Source organism: Orbicella faveolata, unplaced genomic scaffold, assembly GCF_042242905.1.
Source record: "Orbicella faveolata isolate gen_17 unplaced genomic scaffold, um_ofav_v1 contig_5, whole genome shotgun sequence".
NCBI lineage: Eukaryota > Metazoa > Cnidaria > Anthozoa > Scleractinia > Merulinidae > Orbicella > Orbicella faveolata.
The window spans coordinates 1,022,873-1,040,422 of NW_028301580.1; the positions used below are offsets into that span (position 1 = coordinate 1,022,873).

At 40.0% G+C, this 17,550-nt stretch overlaps 2 protein-coding genes across 2 annotated transcripts; one reads left to right on the plus strand and one right to left on the minus strand.

Moving 5' to 3' along the window:
- Positions 1-757: 757 nt before the first annotated feature.
- Positions 758-6,604, plus strand: LOC149095674 (uncharacterized). Its single transcript, XM_089281824.1, has 3 exons — positions 758-954; positions 1,607-2,089; positions 5,768-6,604. The coding sequence occupies exons 1-3, from the start codon at positions 850-852 to the stop codon at positions 6,116-6,118; spliced, it is 939 nt and encodes a 312-aa protein (XP_089137950.1). The 5' UTR covers positions 758-849; the 3' UTR covers positions 6,119-6,604.
- Positions 6,605-11,139: 4,535 nt separating this feature from the next.
- LOC110060579 (uncharacterized) lies at positions 11,140-16,190 on the minus strand. Its single transcript, XM_089281803.1, has 3 exons — positions 16,030-16,190; positions 13,566-13,681; positions 11,140-11,575 (listed from the first exon to the last, which is right to left on the minus strand). Exons 1-3 carry the CDS (start codon positions 16,162-16,164, stop codon positions 11,428-11,430), a joined length of 399 nt encoding a protein of 132 aa, XP_089137929.1. The 5' UTR covers positions 16,165-16,190; the 3' UTR covers positions 11,140-11,427.
- Between the last annotated feature and the right edge of the window lie 1,360 nt (positions 16,191-17,550).

Genomic DNA, 17,550 nt, shown 5'->3' on the forward strand with positions numbered 1-17,550 from the left:
GGATTTAGGAATCAAATCTTGGTTTTCACAAAGTAACGCACCATTAGTCTTTGCATCGATTAAACAAGATTTTGGAACGTTTAATTTACTATCCTGAAAGTACTGGAATTTTCAAAACGACCCGACTGTAAGATGACGTCGAACGCTTACGACGATGTTCGAAACGTTTCCCGGGCAAAGTCCGATAGGTTTTATTTAGTCAATATATATGGGCTGAACGTTTCTTACTAGTTTTTGCTTACTCTTTTTTTCGAAAGTGTGTCATCAAAGGCTGTAACTGAGCCCAATTTTCGTCTGGATGAGAGAGATTGGTCCCTAGGTATAGGCAGGAGTGAACGCAAGATGGAAGTTTTCGAACTAAAGGCGTTAGAGTTACGTTGTAGACGTAAGAGCTGGCAGGTATATGCATGTGATCAGTGAACCTCAATCCAAAGGAACCAGCCGTCATGTGTTTGACAGTAAACAAACAAAAAATGAATTGAACAGTGTTTGAACTTTTCGCTAATATCACGCTGATCACGCATTATACAGTGACTGAATGCACCGCATGTGATCTGTCAAATTTAGCACAAAAGAACCAATCGTTATGAGAACTGAACACGTGTTAAGAGGAAACGTGTTTCAACGGAGCTCTTGTTCCACGCTGAATCTGTGCTGAATCTGTGCTGAAACCACTGCATCTGTTCTGTCTTGTCTAAACAAAAGTAACCAATCGAATCGCTTTGTGACAGATTAAAACAAGCCGAAGGAGAACATATAAACACATGGAATTCTCTCTCCTCTTGCAATCGAGTCTAATAACTTTAAAGGCAAGTTAGTCCCTAACACGGGTACCTTGAGCTAAAAGAAATGCAAGACATGCTCTCTTTCTCCCTTGTCGCCGCTTTCCTTTTGTTCTTCACACGAACGCACTCGAAGGAACTGCAGTCGAACGATTCGACTTCTACATGTAAGGTAGGTAAGGTCAAAGAGGTTCTCTTACAAACTGAGGTTTTGTCTTAATTAAGAACTTGCTTGTTTCAAAGGGAGCTTAAACTAGATGAGATACACCGATATAGATAGTACTATAGATATACTCAGATGTACTTTCTTTTGGTCAATTCTGTATTCCCACTTTACGCGATCCGTACACTATAATTTTAAGCATCCGCAAAATTAAACTTTTGATTAAAAGCTAATCTGTCAAGGCAGGTACGGGACCTTTGCAATTCGGGAATAACTGAAATATTATAGAAGTAATAAAAGATGTGACGAACAGTACTACACTCTTTTCTTCTTCTTTTTTTTTTATATAAGGACATTTTTTGTAAGAACGTCGAGGCTGAGACTAACCAAAATTTTAAGAACGTATTAATAACATTCGTCAGGCTAAGAGTCGATTAAGAACGTTATTTTGTTAAGCTGTAATGTATCAAATGACAAGCATAAAATAAAGGTAACGAAAAAAAAAACCCACCATGAATCAGCAGAAATGAAAATAATTGAGCTGACTAAATAATAAACGAGCTGCTAACGTTCTGCTCAAAGTTACTGATCGCCACAATATACTACTTAATTGAACAAGGGTGAAGATTCTGAAGATTTACGTTAAATTTTGTTTCAACAGCAGGATCCTCATTCTGGAATGCCAGGAATGCCCGGCGTACCAGGAATCCCGGGAACTCCGGGTGCTCCGGGTAGAGATGGTTTCAAAGGAGAAAAGGGCAGCATCGGAAAGCGGGGTTCACAAGGCGCTATTGGAATCCCAGGGAAAATTGGTCCACGGGGCCCTGAGGGATCAAATGGGGAGGTGGGGAAGAAAGGAGAAATGGGTAAGATGGGAGCAAAAGGAAGTACGGGTATCCCTGGGAATATTGGCGCCAGGGGCTTAAAAGGATTCAAAGGAGAAAGAGGCTCGATAGGAACAAAAGGAAGTAAGGGTATCCCCGGGAACATTGGCCCCAGGGGCTCCAAAGGGTCCAAGGGAGAAAATGGCATCGGAACAAAGGGAGAGAAGGGAGATGCAGCAAACATGGACCCAAGACAGAGAGCTAATTGGAAACAATGCGCATGGCGGGCAGACGACGGTACTGACGATGGTAAAATAAAGGTAAGTCATGGTCATCATATTAGGATCTATTAAACTTCTTGGCCTACTGACTTCCGGTCTATGACGAAGTAAAATTTCAGTGCTCCCATTACAGGCCATCTTGCTCTTGCTCTATTCCTCTTGATTGTTGTGTCAGTAGAGGTAGGAAGCTTGGTAAAAGCTTTTGAAGCTTATTTCCGCGCTATATGATGGCTATAGCGCTGGAAAGTAAAACCAAGTCAGATGTTCGACCTCAATGATAATAAAACACACAAAATAATACACAAACAGATGGAAATGACGAAAAACAATAACTACTTGTGTTCTAACTATAACTATCCGTCTACACTGCAAATGACTAAATTATCATTTTCCTCAGACTTGTTGATTGATCGATTGATTGATGGACTGATAGATTGATTGATGGACTGATAGGTTAATTGATTGATTGACTGATTGATAGGATTGTACCCTACCTATGTAGACTACGAGTTGTCCCTTTTTCGCTTACCTTGTCCGTCGTGCGTGACGCGAAAGAAAGCCGCGAGGTAAAGGTGTGACATGGATTTCTAAGCTTATTAACCGTACTCAATAGAATTCCTCCTCTTGATGTTCTATCATCATCGCCTAGCCCGGATGACGTGTTAAAGAAAGTCGCTCGACACTCAGTTAGCGAGGCAAATACATGCCTTGGGAAGTATATCTTTGTTAATCGAAACTGCCAAAGAACTTGTGAAAAGAAGAATTATAACAACGGGGTCATCTTGCAATTCAACGATTTTTCAGCGCTCGTCTGTAGGTGTAACTTTAAATGTGATTACGGGGATTTCAAACGCAGAATTTCATCCCAGAATTATGCACCAGTCAATTCCAGCAGTGCCCATCCCACCCCCCCCCCCCCGGGCTAACCCGCGGGCATTAGCATTTTTTTTTGTTTTAAATGGGCAAATTCCCCGCGGTGGGGACACATAGGCTGTCTAAATGCCCCGGGGTGGGGACGAAGAAAGAGGGCAAATGCGCCGCCCCCGGGATCGTCGCCTTCCAACACCTCCGCAGTTTTTTAATTAATCAGTGAATAAAATGGTCAACTGTTCAGTATTTTAATGCAACGGTAAGACTTAAGGACAACAGTACGTGTTAGTTGATTCTGATTACATTTATTTCTTTATATTTGTTCTTAACAGTTTGCTAGATGATAGCTGGGATTGCGGCGGACGTGCCCCCGCCGCGAGCGATGATAGGCGCCTGTATTCGCAGGCTACTTTTTCTGTGAAGAATCAAGACATTTTAAATGATGATGCATTGCATTTTAAGCTCGCAAGATCTGTCTTGAAGATCGCATCATTTGAATTCGCAAACCTTAAGTATTTTAACTTCACTTTCACGAATTTAAAAAATGCTAGGCTAGTTTTGAATGCGAAATGCAAAATAGTCGTGTTCACGTCAGTGATTGTTTTGTGATAAACAAAATATAATTCACATTGTCGCTTATACTTATATGCTTACAAGTAATGAAGAATTATCTAAAATTGAGAAAACATACCTTTAAAACATCTGCAAGTTTCTCTAATCCCTGACGGACAAGCCATTGTTCGACAAACGCCTCGTCTTTCCCGATGAACTCATCCATGGCAGTTTTCCAAAGCACGTGTGTCGAATGCCCGGGGTCCCCCCGGGGTACGCAAATGCCCAGCCCCTGGGCCGCGATAAAATTGCGGGTGCCCCACCCCCGGGACTGACAACGTGAGCAAATGCTCCGCGGTTGCCCGGGGTGGGGGATGGGCACTGCTGGAACTAACTGATACATTAACATTATGTATTTGAGGTATTCAAACGTGCAGCAGTGTAAATCTGGCCGGTTTGGGCATAGAACTTGATTTTTCTACGGACAAAAAACGTATCTGAATCAAAACCGAGTGTGTGAGAAATGTGTCGCTAAAATTCTGATCACTGTTGAATTCATAAGAGTATAACATTATATCGATCTGACGGGCATGAATTTCTTGCACGCAAGATCATCCAAGTTTGCCGATAACGGAACGTTTTAAGCGAATGTCTGGTTTGCCACATTCAGGAAATTCTGGAAATTTAAGCAGGACAGATTCACCGAAGGTGTTAAAAACTTCAACGGTTCGACAGTCCATATAACTTATGTTTTATTTTATTTTGTTTTATTTTGTTTATCTCAAAAAGAGAGGTTAATGGGCATGTTGAAAACAGGTTAGGCTTACTATGTACATGTTAATCGACTAGTAGAATAAAAACTTTTTGAGTCAGGAAAGAATCAGAAACAATGATAGAAAGATGTACAGGCGGCTTTTGACACAAGTCTCTGAAAGGAAAGAAAATTCGTGTCCCGAGCAGGATTCGAACACGCGTCTTCCCGCATACTAGTCGGGCGTGATATCCACTACACCATCGAGACAACCACGCTCGATACGTGGCAACTGATTGATATCAGGAGATGAACCGCGGCCAATCCAAGGGAAATTTCAAGATCCATTTTTCCGAACTCATTCTCATGTTTCTACCGCGTGCGATGATTCATCAACGAAAAACAACCATTTTGATGTCAGGCCCTACATGTTCTCATGTCAACAAATTCTGAAATTCCTCGTACAGATGTCGCTCCGGCGAGACGCACAACGAAAAATGAAGCGAGACGTTCCTCTAGTACAAATGGCTGTCATACATTTAGGCTCGATAACCAGATTAGAGAGAACAGCGGCAATCGAGCCTTCAATGCATTCTACATCGTTTTCGTTCAGTCTTTTAGATGGACGGCAGACCGGCCAAGCTCAGTCAGTTCACTGACTTGTTCTTCCATGACATGATGCTATTGAACGGCAAAATCACTAACACACCCACATTCGGGTTCAAGGTGGAAAGCTTTACCAAACAAAACACTTGATAAATGAAACTCTTTTCAAAGCCTGTTGGCAGAATCGCAACAACATCACGAACTGCTACACACGATTACGACCCTTCGATTTTCTCCGGTTTCAAAGATTTCTATTTTCAGATATTGAGATAGACGCAACACGTCACACTCCCTTCGCGCCTCTAGGATTCCGCGCGGCCACTTTTCTCTCGCGGTTTTCTTTCGCGTCACGAGCGATGGAGAGACTATACTCGTACACTGTTTTTCTATAAGGATCTTGCTTTTCCGGCCAAGGCTGAATATTATTATTTTTTTGCCGGTTTTAGGCTGAAAATATTCTTGTGAATATTCTTAGATCATAGCGTACGACCTGATTTCTGTTTTGGAATGTATTTGGCGTCTGGTTGGTGTTGAAGTAATTTTGGAGCCAGCCTACGGGCATTTAAACCTGATTTGACGCGCATACCTTCTTTTAGAAATGTTACTAGCATGAAACATACGGCTAGTGATGTTTTTATTACTTTCTAGCTAGTTTTACCGTTTAAAGAAACGAAGAATATCAGCATTTCATTGTATTTACAAATTTTCAAAACACAAAATTATATTCTTTACAAAATCTTATTCTTAAATTATTCTTAATATTTCGCAAATGTCAACCTCAATATTTTTATAAAATACATTCTTATAAAAAAAGAGTGTAGTCTACTTATGTGGTATTACCACTATTGTATAAACCTCTCTAATTTATTCATGCAGTTATTCCTTTGTAAGCTGTCTTAGTATTCAAACATCTTTAGTCACTTTTTTTAACATTTCAGGAATGCTCTTTCAACAAGCTGCACGACAATACCGCTCTAAGAGTCTCCTACCAGGGAAACGTTCGAGTCTATTCAAATCAAAAATGCAACAGGTGGTATTTTAAGTTTAATGGCAATGAATGTAGTAGTCCCTTGCCGATCGACTCAGTCATTTACAACTCCTGGCCTGGAGGGCTTTCCCAAATTCTCCGTCATCATTCCTTCGAAGGTTATTGTGAAAACCTCGGACGGGGCACAGTCAGCGTTGAACTCTGGGTAGGCAAGTGCCCTGGTGTCTCACTGGGTGACGCTCACACAGGATGGAAGTCAGTGTCCCGGATTATCATTGAAGAAGTACCGCCATCCCAGTAGTGCTGTTTATATTCATAACTGGGAAGAAGTGTAGTTTAATTAGTGAAAATTCCATATATGCATATCCAAGTTTATATACTGTCCATTGCAACTGTTTGCTCGTGATACAGCCGTGATATCCCTGTGATATAACTCGTAATATAACTGTTTGCTAGTAACACGCAGAGAAATGTTACTGATATAAGACATTGTAAACATATTAATTGCAGAACATGGAAATTTAATCCGTATCTGATCTTGACTGTTCTCTTTGAAGAAAAGTGCATCTTATCGTTGGGTAGCGGCTAAGCCTATATTCTATAGCTTTTATAGCTACATGTGTTAGTAAAGAAGAAAAAGAATTAAAATAACAGACTGAAGCTACACGGAAGTTATGCGATTTTCCTCGTCCTTCTTTTAGTTTTATTTTTGCAAAATTGTGCATATCATTGATACTTTACTGGATAGTGCCTCTTAAATAAATAAAATAAAATTTGTTTACTCGTACTTGTGGTTCATTTACAGAGCACGAAGTCAGTTCTTTGCGCCAGTTCTTTTTCTTTAGTTTGCTATCGTCAACGAAAACACCGAATGATTGAGTCTTCTTATTTGCTCTCAATTATCCCTTAAACTTGTTTTGGCGTATTCAAATATTTATTTTCAAATTCTTCGATTATTGACGCAGAGACGTCATATATACCTCCAAGAGAAGATCAAGGCTGGATTCCGCATGATAGCTATCTAACTACAATCTCTGCCATCATTGGGATTACTACAAAAACGTTACGGGATCGTCGACATAGAACTAATAGGGGGCTTAAGCAACGACGACGACGACGACGCCGAGGAACATGCTGGTCCACTCCACCGATCACTCTACTACCGAATAGCCTGGCGCCCTCGCGTGTCAGCGTCCTCGATACAATACCTGTAATCACATCAGTACCGTCGCAGACATATGAGGCCCTAAGTGTTTCTTTTCCATCCGTGACAATTTTACCTGCCAATCTGAGAATCTTATTTACTGCATATCCTGCCGCCGATGCCCTCTTCTTTACGTTGGTGAAACTGGACGAGACATCAGGAGTCGTTTCAACGAACATTTACGAGTTATACGCAACAAAACTCCCGGGCTTCCTGTGGCCCAACACTTCAAATCCACGGGCCATAGTATTTCTGATGTCCAGGTGCGTGGTGTGGCTCTATAGAGTGGAGCTAACATCCAACGGAAGCAGCGTGAAATGAAGACGATTTTTCGGCTAGGAACCGTTCAGCCCAACGGTCTTAATATAAATTTCAGCTTCCTTTGAATTGTGACATGCATCTTGCGCGCGCTACTATTTACGTACGTACGTCTGACCACTTAACAATTAGCCCGCAAGGGCTACGGGTCAATAGCCCTCTAGTAGCGTAGCCAATCAAAATGCAGGATTTGCATTAGTCCACTAGTTGGGTGATACTAAAATCAAGTAGTATAACGGTTTTCTGAACACTGAAGAAGGGTTATGCAACCGAAACATCTGTTTATTCAATTGGGTGGGCGTGTGTGTCCCGCTTCCCAAAAGCCTTACCCTATTTAGTACCAAAATCTGCGCTTCTTCCCGCCCTATTTATGACCTGACCTTATCCTTAAATCGATAACTTGTTCCAGACCTGCCTTATAGTTAGTTCCCTTGTTCAAACCAATGTTAAATTGCCGTAAACATAATTTGTGAAGGGCTTTTGCTGATGGTCTTATCAATAATGATGAAAACCTAGCTTCTTCTTAAAAGCATACCCATATCAAGACTACAGTGCAAAAATCAGACCATATTTGTGACCAAAATGGCCAAAATTTGATACCTCATTTATGACCAAAACGGCTGAAAAGCCATACCCTTTGGGACCGCAAATACCTATATAACCCATATAAGGGAGTACCCCGGGAGTTTTTCTGAGACTGGTAGCGCGCGCTACCATTGCCTGCCAGACGTCAGTATTAATCGCACGTGCAAAAATGACGCAAGTAACCCTAAGAAGAAACGAAAACCACTTCACCACTTGAAAGGCGTCAAATCACTTCGGTATACGTAGAAATGGTTTCAAACTCCGTTCAAACATGTGTTTAAGCCTAGGGTCAAAAAAATATGACGAAAACAGCTCTATAAATAACCGGTAAAAGAGCTCTAATTTACTCTTGCTTTCTCGCGCGCGATACATGGCGTCACATGAGCGCGCTCTTAAATAAAGGGCCTGCGCAATTCAATTCTCGTCCAAGTCTTTGATCGAGGATTGCTCGAAAACCTACCGTACAACCCATGATGAAATTTTCACAGTTGATTTGTAGGGGTGAATCACGTTTAGAGCAAAAATTAAAAAAAAAAAAAATCTGTAAGACAGAATTTAAGCTATTTTTGTTCTCACATTTTCTCAGATTTTTATTTTACTTTGGATAAATGTTAAATTAAAGCCAATTTCCTATTCCAGAAATTTTGAGGTGGGTTCATGCGGGTAGATTTTGAGAAAAACGTGATTTAACCTACTAGTGCCCGGTCTCTCCTTAGGTACTCGGTCGTCCATTGTGGCCATCTGTTGACGTTTAATTGTTCAAGTTTCACATAGAATGGCAAAAGACTTAAGCCAACAGTAAATAGAGAAAGGAAAAACATCTTCAAACATTTTTGAAAAGAGTTAGAAGCTGGGCTGTTATAATTCATCAAAACTGTACTAAGCCACCTTAAGCTGTAGGTCTCACGCGGCTTTGCCGCTCGCGCCGCCCACCTAGGCACAAGAGCTTGCTCCCAGGCAGTGAAACACTAAAGCCATGACTCGCCTTCGTTTAACTCTCGTAAGGAAATGAGAGACCAAATGTTTGCTTTTGCAAGTGCATGTGTGTACAAGGCCACTAATTTTAAGAGCTCTCAAATTAAAATGAGCTTATTGGTCCATAGGCAAAACCAATGCTTCAGTTGATTTAACTTGTAAGGCCCGCAGATCAATAATTTACCGAGGCAAAAAAAAAACCAAAAACAAAAAAAAACAAAACAAAAAACAAAACAACAAAAAACAAAACAACAACAACAACAACAACAAAAAAACAAAAAACAAAAAACAAAAAAAACAAAACAAAAGAAATTAAGAAGTATTTACCCTCGAGTTTATTAACCTCCCGATTGTTCGAACTAATTTCCATTCCCTATGGTGATACGAAAATGAAATTCTGAAGAGCAATTGGTTTATTTGCCACGGACGAATCACGACATTTAGCTTAGCATCGTCAAATATATTGCTCGCTAAAAACCAACCCAGGATGCATTGGAAACATGCTTTTTACAGCCTTGGGGACCGGTCAAAAAGTACTGGGAGGGGGGAGGGTGGGCTGGAGAAGAGAGGGGGTGGTCATCAGTTTTTGAGTCCTTAGTAAGGTGTGGGTCGTTTAATTTTCAGCTACCCCCATGGGGGGGGGGGGGGGAGGTGATCGCGTTTTATAATAGGAGTTAGCACACATTTGAAAATCGACAACAGAGGTAACTCCTTCCAGTTCCAAAGGACGAAACTGTTTCGAGCCGTGGCTGAAAGAGTACACATGGCTGGTGTACCATAGAGATGGCAATTTCATGTAGTGTAAAATCTGCAAGAAAGCTAAGAGGTCTAACGGAATAATAATAATAATAATAATAATAATAATAATAATAATAATAATAATAATAATAATAATAATAATAATGGCATTTCGGGCAGTATATCCACAGGGTGGCTCTTCGCCTGCCCGATGCTAACTAAATTTACAATTGTAAAAAGATTACAAGATATCCAAGAATTTATATCTATATGTAAACGAGATAAAATTGTGTTTTAAGATATGCTTAATTCCACGGAATTAAGCAGGGAGGCCCAGGGCAGAAATTTTTAAAATACTACAGTCTTTCGACATGCTGGTCTTCACGAACACCAACTGGTCAACTTGTGTCTGCATGCTACTTCTCCCCAAGGACATGGAACATATGTTCATGGATATGGGATTCACACTCTTGGGACTGAGACTCATAGTTTGCTGGCGGTGTGAGTTCCAGGACTCACAACAGCCTTTTTCTACATGGATCTCTGTTCCATGCGTAGCGAGGCTGGAAGCAAAGTGTTAAAGGTTTACGATCAAGATTTTTCTCAGAGTTTATGGACATGACTTTACGTAGCAAGAGTAAAGGAAAACAAATTATTATTTTTATATGATTTTGTGTCATTGTTAATAAATGTGATTTTGTTGGATGATGCGACCAAAAATGTTTAATAAGGGGTGGGTCATGTAATTTTCAACCTTCATTTCGAGGTGGGTCACTCAGTTTTGTGTCAAATGGAAGGGGTGGGTCATGTGTTTTCTAACCACCACATTTTCAAATGGTGCGGCCCAACCCCCCTTTACTTTTTTACCAGTCCCTTACCTCTTACAAACAGACACATTTTGAATCAAGTTGGATAACTGCTGTTCCAACTTGGAAAGGGTTACGGCGAAGAGTTATGACTCGTCACACAGTCCTCCCTCCAGAGAAAAAAGATTGCGTGACGAGTCATAACAATATTTATGAAGGTCAGGCCAGGGAAGAGTTTATCTCTGACAGATTGGGTGCAATGGATAGGTAAGCACTGTTGAACCTGTGATATGAACATAATTTATCCTAGAGTAGAGGGTCTGTGGATAGGTGTGCTGGAAACTGAGTTTCTTGTTAAATTTAGGAAAATAACTCAGCTACCAGTTAGAATTTCAGCCCATTTCACAGCAGATCTCGGATCTCAGCTTTCAGTCAAAAGAAAAAAAAAAACCTGCGCCATTTCTCAGCTAGCTCACGAACACAGACGGATTTTCAGCTTTTGTTGTTCACCTGAAAGTTACAATTTTGACCAGCTTCCAGCTATAAGTTAAATCTCATCCAGACCCTCAGAGTAGTGTCTCTGGAAAATGATCAAAAAAGTATTGCCATCCCAATAGATGCTTAACCCCACTTAAATGTCTTCAAGGAATTTGCCAAGCTTACAGATAGCGAGATTATGTTAAAGATAGAGTTCCCTTACAGAAACCTGAAACAAGTTTATTTACAGACTGAGATCAAACATTTCAATACATCACTGATTTAACCTGAAAACTGATTGTTCCGATGAAATACACCACAAATCAGCATACAGAAAAACTACATGTAACTTGGCCATTCTAAACATGTTTGACAAACTACCCACTTTTTTTCTTTTCAGTTTACGCACTCACATTTTTGGCTGTTCTGCAGGTTTTGATCACATGATCAAGGATAAAAATTACCTAATGCCTTGAGTAAACAAAATACTCATCCTAACAACCGACTTTACAATATACGTTTCATATCACTGGGTTTAAAATCGCCAATGTCTTCACCTTCATCAACAGGCTCACCCTTTGCAACAGCCTCTGCATAGGCGGCATCACGAGCAGCGACAATCTTTTCTGCTTCTCGTCTGGCCCAAACTTCAGGTCTACAATAAAGTACAGAACCAGTTGATGGCAAAATGCAGAGCATTGAAAAATCAAGATACTTGCAAAATAGAAACTACATGTAGACAGCTAAAGTTGTTGACATTACATGGTGGATGGGAGTGGTGGTTGGGGGAGAGGACTTAACTTCCCTGGTTCCCTACCCCTCCCTAATGGCTTTCACCTCTTAGACCTGTTTCTGTCATAAAACACAGTAAAACCTCTGGTTGCGACCACCTCTCAAAAGCGACCACATCTCCTCAATGACCAGTTTTCCAAAATACCAAAAGTTTCCAAGTCAATTATTGTATTTGGAACCTCTTGTATAAGCGACCACGAACACTTTTAGAGTTAAAAGTTTGAAATTTTCTTTTGTTTTTAACTCCTTTAGGCAACCACATGACAGATAATAGGGGGGAAATTGGATAGTATATATGGGTTATTGATCAAGTGTGAAGTCAAGATGGCTGGATATTGGCCATGTTCTGTTTTTGCGAGTTTATGGACCGAGACAGAGTCGAGGTCCATAAACTCACAAAAAAAGAATGAGGACAATATCCAGCCACCTTGAACGAACAACCTTATGGCTTTTGGGGAAATTTTTCTTGCAGGACACGGACACAGGTAGTCCCGAGTGGGCAAGATAGCTCTATCTTGCCCGCTCGGGTAGCCAATCACAGTGCAGGATTTGATTCATCTTGCCCGCTCATGGAGCTAGCCATATAATAAGGTGTTGTAACATTATTGCATTCCTGGGTAGTACAAGAGATGGAAATTTTCAATGGGAAGTACCAGATTTTTTGTCGAAAATGACTTTTCACTTGAATAAAACATTTAAAAGTTTAAAGAAAAAATGCACATACACTGTACTCTATCAGTTTTTTTTTTAAATGAGGCACAATCTTGACCCAATATGGTCTAAGCTCCCATAAGAGGCCACCTCCCTTCTTGATATTAGGTTTGATATTTTGGGTGGTTGCTTAAGGGAAGCTTGACTGTATCACACAATGTGGTGCTAACTTGTAAGTGTGTGGATGAAACCTAGTGTGACCATATAAATGAAAGCTATTGAGCAGTACTTTCATGTGGTACTGTTTATTATGCTGTACAAGGTGCTTCTAACTTTTAAGTCTGTGGATGAAGCCGTAGTGTGTTACCATTCAAATGAAAGCTACTGAGCAGTACTTTCATGGGGTACTGTTTATTATGCTGTACAAAGTGCTTTTAACTTTTGAGTCTGTACATGAAACCCTAGTATGTGACCATTCAAATGAAAGCTATTGAGCAGTACTTTCATGTAGTACTGTTTGTTATGCTGTACAAGGTGCTTCTAACTTTTAAGTCTGTACATGAAACCCTAGTATGTGACCATTCAAATGAAAGCTATTGAGCAGTACTTTCATGTAGTACTGTTTGTTATGCTGTACAAGGTGCTTCTAACTTTTAAGTCTGTACATGAAACCCTAGTATGTGACCATTCAAATGAAAGCTATTGAGCAGTACTTTCATGTGGTACTGTTTGTTATGCTGTACAAGGTGCTTCTAACTTTTAAGTCTGTACATGAAACCCTAGTGTGTGACCATTCAAATGAAAGCTATTGAGCAGTACATTCATGTGGTACTGTTTATTATGCTGTACAAGGTAGTTCTAACTTTTAAGTCTGTGGATGAAGCCCCAGTGTGTGACCATTCAAATGAAAGCTATTCTGCAGTATTTCCATGTGGAATGGTTTATTGTGCTTTCTTTGTTTGTGTGTCAAACGGAAGTGTGAGCATTTGAATGAAATTTTATATGCAGCATGCACTGCTCATTACCCTGAACAAAGAACATGGATGGAGTTAACTTTCTTTCTTACATGTGAGCAGTATGGTAACCATTTCAAATTGAAATGAAAGCCATCTAGCAACATTGCCTAGTGGTTCTATTTATCTTTTCGACATCTTTTTGCAAGTGGAAGTGTTAGAAAAGTTGTCAAACTTGCAATGTCTCACCTGGTCTCGGGTTTGTAGTAAAACAACACTGGCATCACAACAAAAATAAGAGCCCACCATCTATACCATGGCTCCTCCCAGTCTTCCCACTGTCTCTTCTCTCCTGGTTTTAGAGGCTGTCAACAGAGGATTAAAAATCATGTAACAAAGAAACAAACAAACAGAGAAAGAAGGGGATATAATATATGCACATTATCCAACTAGACTTTTTATAATTTTTGTCCACACCATTTCCTATGTTTTCCAAACTAAAGCCCTAGCCAAACGGACTCACAAGTATACTCAAGTTGAAAACTTGAGTTTACTTGCAACTCCGTTTCGCCAGGCCTTGTGTGTACTTGCGATGACTTGCGATGACTTGCACTCACTTTGATCGAGATCAAGTCAATGAAAGTTTTTCACCATTGTGCGGTTCCAGAAAATATCCATACTCCCCCCACAGAAGGGATGGAATTTCCTGGGGGGGTGGGGGGTTCTATGAGACCAAAAAATTTTAAGAAATGTATGAAGCTTAACTGGAATTTCCAGATGGGTGGGGAGGTGTTAGAAAAAAATCCCTTCCCTGGGGGAGGTATGGATATTTTCTGGAACTACACATTTGGCAACACAACCCAAGTCAACACAAGTTAAGAGACGTCCATTAACCTTTAGAGTGTGTGCACGTGACATCATCATATTCTCAAATCCAAAACTAAAGAACCACTAAAGGTCTTATCCTCATCAGGCATAAGAGGTACTAAATTTATATCTGTTTTCAATTTTCCAGCTCAATAGGGTCTTTCATTTGGAAACCAGCGCATATTAAATTTCAGAGTTATGGCAGTGTGTGACATGAAGCCAAGATCACATTTGTCAACAAATATACACTTATCTCATGATTTTTAGCCATTTTAGGAGTTAAAGTACTAGGAAAAGTACTTGTGTAAATGTTTTTTGGTTTGGTTCAGATAATCAGTTGTCTAGATAGCCAAAGTAAGTTCCAGATGTTTACACTATTTTCCAGCTTGAAGAACTGTCTTCTTTCTTTATCATCTATAATATCACAATTTCTTGGCTTCATCCACTGAATGGTTTTTGATTCTAGTTTTTGTGTGACAATGCACACACTCTATTATTGGCCAATAGGAAACACACAATGTGTCTGCCAGAATATGTCTGCCCTTGTCTGTTTGTTTGTTTCTTTTTGTTCTTTTTGCCGACTTGCATGCACATGTACTAGCAAGGAAACTTGCGAGTCCATTTGGCCACCCAACGCAAGTCTCTGTGCAAGTTCAACTTGCAGCTACTTGCAACTACTACACTTCTGAGTCTGTTTGGCCAGGGCTTAATGATAGATGTAGCAAGTTCACACCAATTTCACTTGCCTGCTGACTTAAAGCCTGGACAAAATAACAGTCTTCTCGGGTATATACATATCAGAAATTGTGAAGTACAGCATTTGGGTTTTTCGAAAGTCATTTGAAGCACACCCACAAAAAAAGAGTGTGTTCAGAAGAGATAGTTTGAGACCAGGAGTAGCTTTTGTTTAGCAACAGATTCTCTTGCTGTACAAATTACATGTATACATGTACAGTGTGTGTACCCCTAAAACTACCACAGCCTGAGATCTAACCTGCAAGTAACTTCTGAATTCAGTTTGGCATGTAATGTTCAAAAGTAAGGCTAGATTGTAGAACAACGGCCCACTCATTTGCATCTCATTGAATCTGAATGGTTTTTTTTGTTTCAGTCTATATGCTTCGTTCTTAGAAGCATTGAGAGATATGTTAATAAGTGGCCTGGTATTGTAAAATCACTCCAAAAGTAAATATGTCTCTACACTTCTGATCACCTATTTACGCAACAAAGAACGTATATAATTTCAACTTTTGGCATCTGAAAAATTCCTGTATGACCTGTATCAACTATTCCCGTGAAAGCAGGTGAAAGGTAAGCTTTCATCATCAAAATTATCAAGTCAACTTAAGCTTTAAATGGAAAATACTATCTAATCGTAAATTTTACTACATGTATTTAACAGAATGCTGAGAAATTCAGTTAAATACATTATTTGAAAACGAAAACAGATTTCTGGCAGAGAAACTCAGATCTTACAGAGGTTAAATATCAAACACTCGAGTTCGAATGAGCCATTCCATTTAATATCTGCACTTCCCCTATTGAGGTATTACTTGAAACCCCACTCAGATATCATTTATTGAGAGGGTACCCCCTTGGATTAAGATAAATTGGCCACCCCCCCCCCGGAAATTTTGCGACTTTAATTTTCGTACTTGCAAACCTCTTCAGACGTCTTCAACATATCATTTATTGGGGAAAATGATATAAATGATATCTGAGGGGGGTTTCAAGTAATACCTCAATAGGGGGAGTGCGGATATTAAATGGAATGGCCCAATTCATCGAGCCTTGATATCGTACTATTAGCTTAAATTGTTAGGAAAACAGCAGCAAAACAAGTTACCTTCTCATTAAAGAGAAAACCGTTTGGAGGCTCCCTGTACCTTGTAAAAATGCTTTGTCGACGGGCAAATGTGGAACTCACTGCAAGATTTCGTCTGCAAAGAGAGGCAGCCCTCAGAAAACTGCGAGCCGCCATTTTGAAATGCTCAGCCCTTCCCGCAATGCCTTTCGGTAAGACACATTACCCAGCAACTCATGCGAGATGAGGCGTCTGGGGGATCTGGGGGATCTGGGCACGGTAAAATATTTTTGAGATGCATTTATGGGAAAGTCGAACCTCCGGTTGCGACAACCGACCAGTTTTCCAAAATACCAAACCTTTCCAAGTCAAATCGCGATATTTGGAACCTCTTGTAAGCGACCACCTCCAGTAAGCGACCGCGACCACTTTTAGAGCTAAAAGTTTGAAATTTTCCTTTGTATAAACGTCGGCTGAACACAGTTTTTGATACCTGTGTTTCATTCGCTTTTTTCTCTAAAACCCTTGATCCCTCGGTCGCCAAAAATGGCACCAAGCAAGTTGACAACACAAACCTTGGTTTTTTTTATGGTTACGCTGAAGTATGTGCCGTTGCCATGGCAACATGAATAAATATAAACAAGCCTTTAAAATCGGTTTTGTTTATTTGTAGTAAATATAGTTATTACATTTTCTGTATAATTTGCATGCAACAAGCTTGCAACGATTCTCACAAGTTAACACCATTTTGCTAATAATTTAACAGAGAGATCTTTAACTATCCCTTGTTGAAGGTTCACTGGAATATCTAGAATTTCCTTTGTTAAAGTTCAGTTATTTTCAATACTCCAGTTACGTATTTCCTAAAGTATTTTCGTGCCAAATTTCGTGAAATTCTAATGGGTGGTTCTCGAGAAATAGGCGTATTTCCGAGTGCAATGTCTCATTCAATCGCAATTTTTTTTACTTACTACGCATGCGCTGCATTTAACTGGGTTCTTTCGGTAACAAAGCAAAAGCTGAGAATTGCTGGGTTCTTTGCATCGTTACCTTTTCTAACATAGCTTTGTAATAAAAGACTAAAGTCATCAATACACTGCGTTCAATTATAGAGAAAAATAGCACAGATAGTGCGGGTGTTGAGTAAATAAAAGGATTTATTGATGGCATGTTTGTTTTTTGCAATCCTTGTGCGCGCGCTGAATTGCATCAGCAAAAGAGCGCGCGAAAACTGTGTTCGGCCACCTTAAACCTCCCATGAGCGACCACTTGACAGATAATAGAGCTGAAATAAATAATACTGGGCCACTTAAATAAGGTGTTGTAGTTTATCAGAAGCGAACCATGATACTCTAAATAAATACCTTTCGAAAGCTTTAAATATTTTTGTAGCGCACGCCTGAAAGCTTTGAAATGGATTAAGATGGGCACTGACGCAGTGACGCATGGGACAAGTCTCTGCAGTTACCATATGCTAATGAGGCAAAATTTTGACCCAATATGGTCTAAACCCTCGTAAACGTATTTGACTTGTATTTGACACAAACTAATTTAAAAACGAGC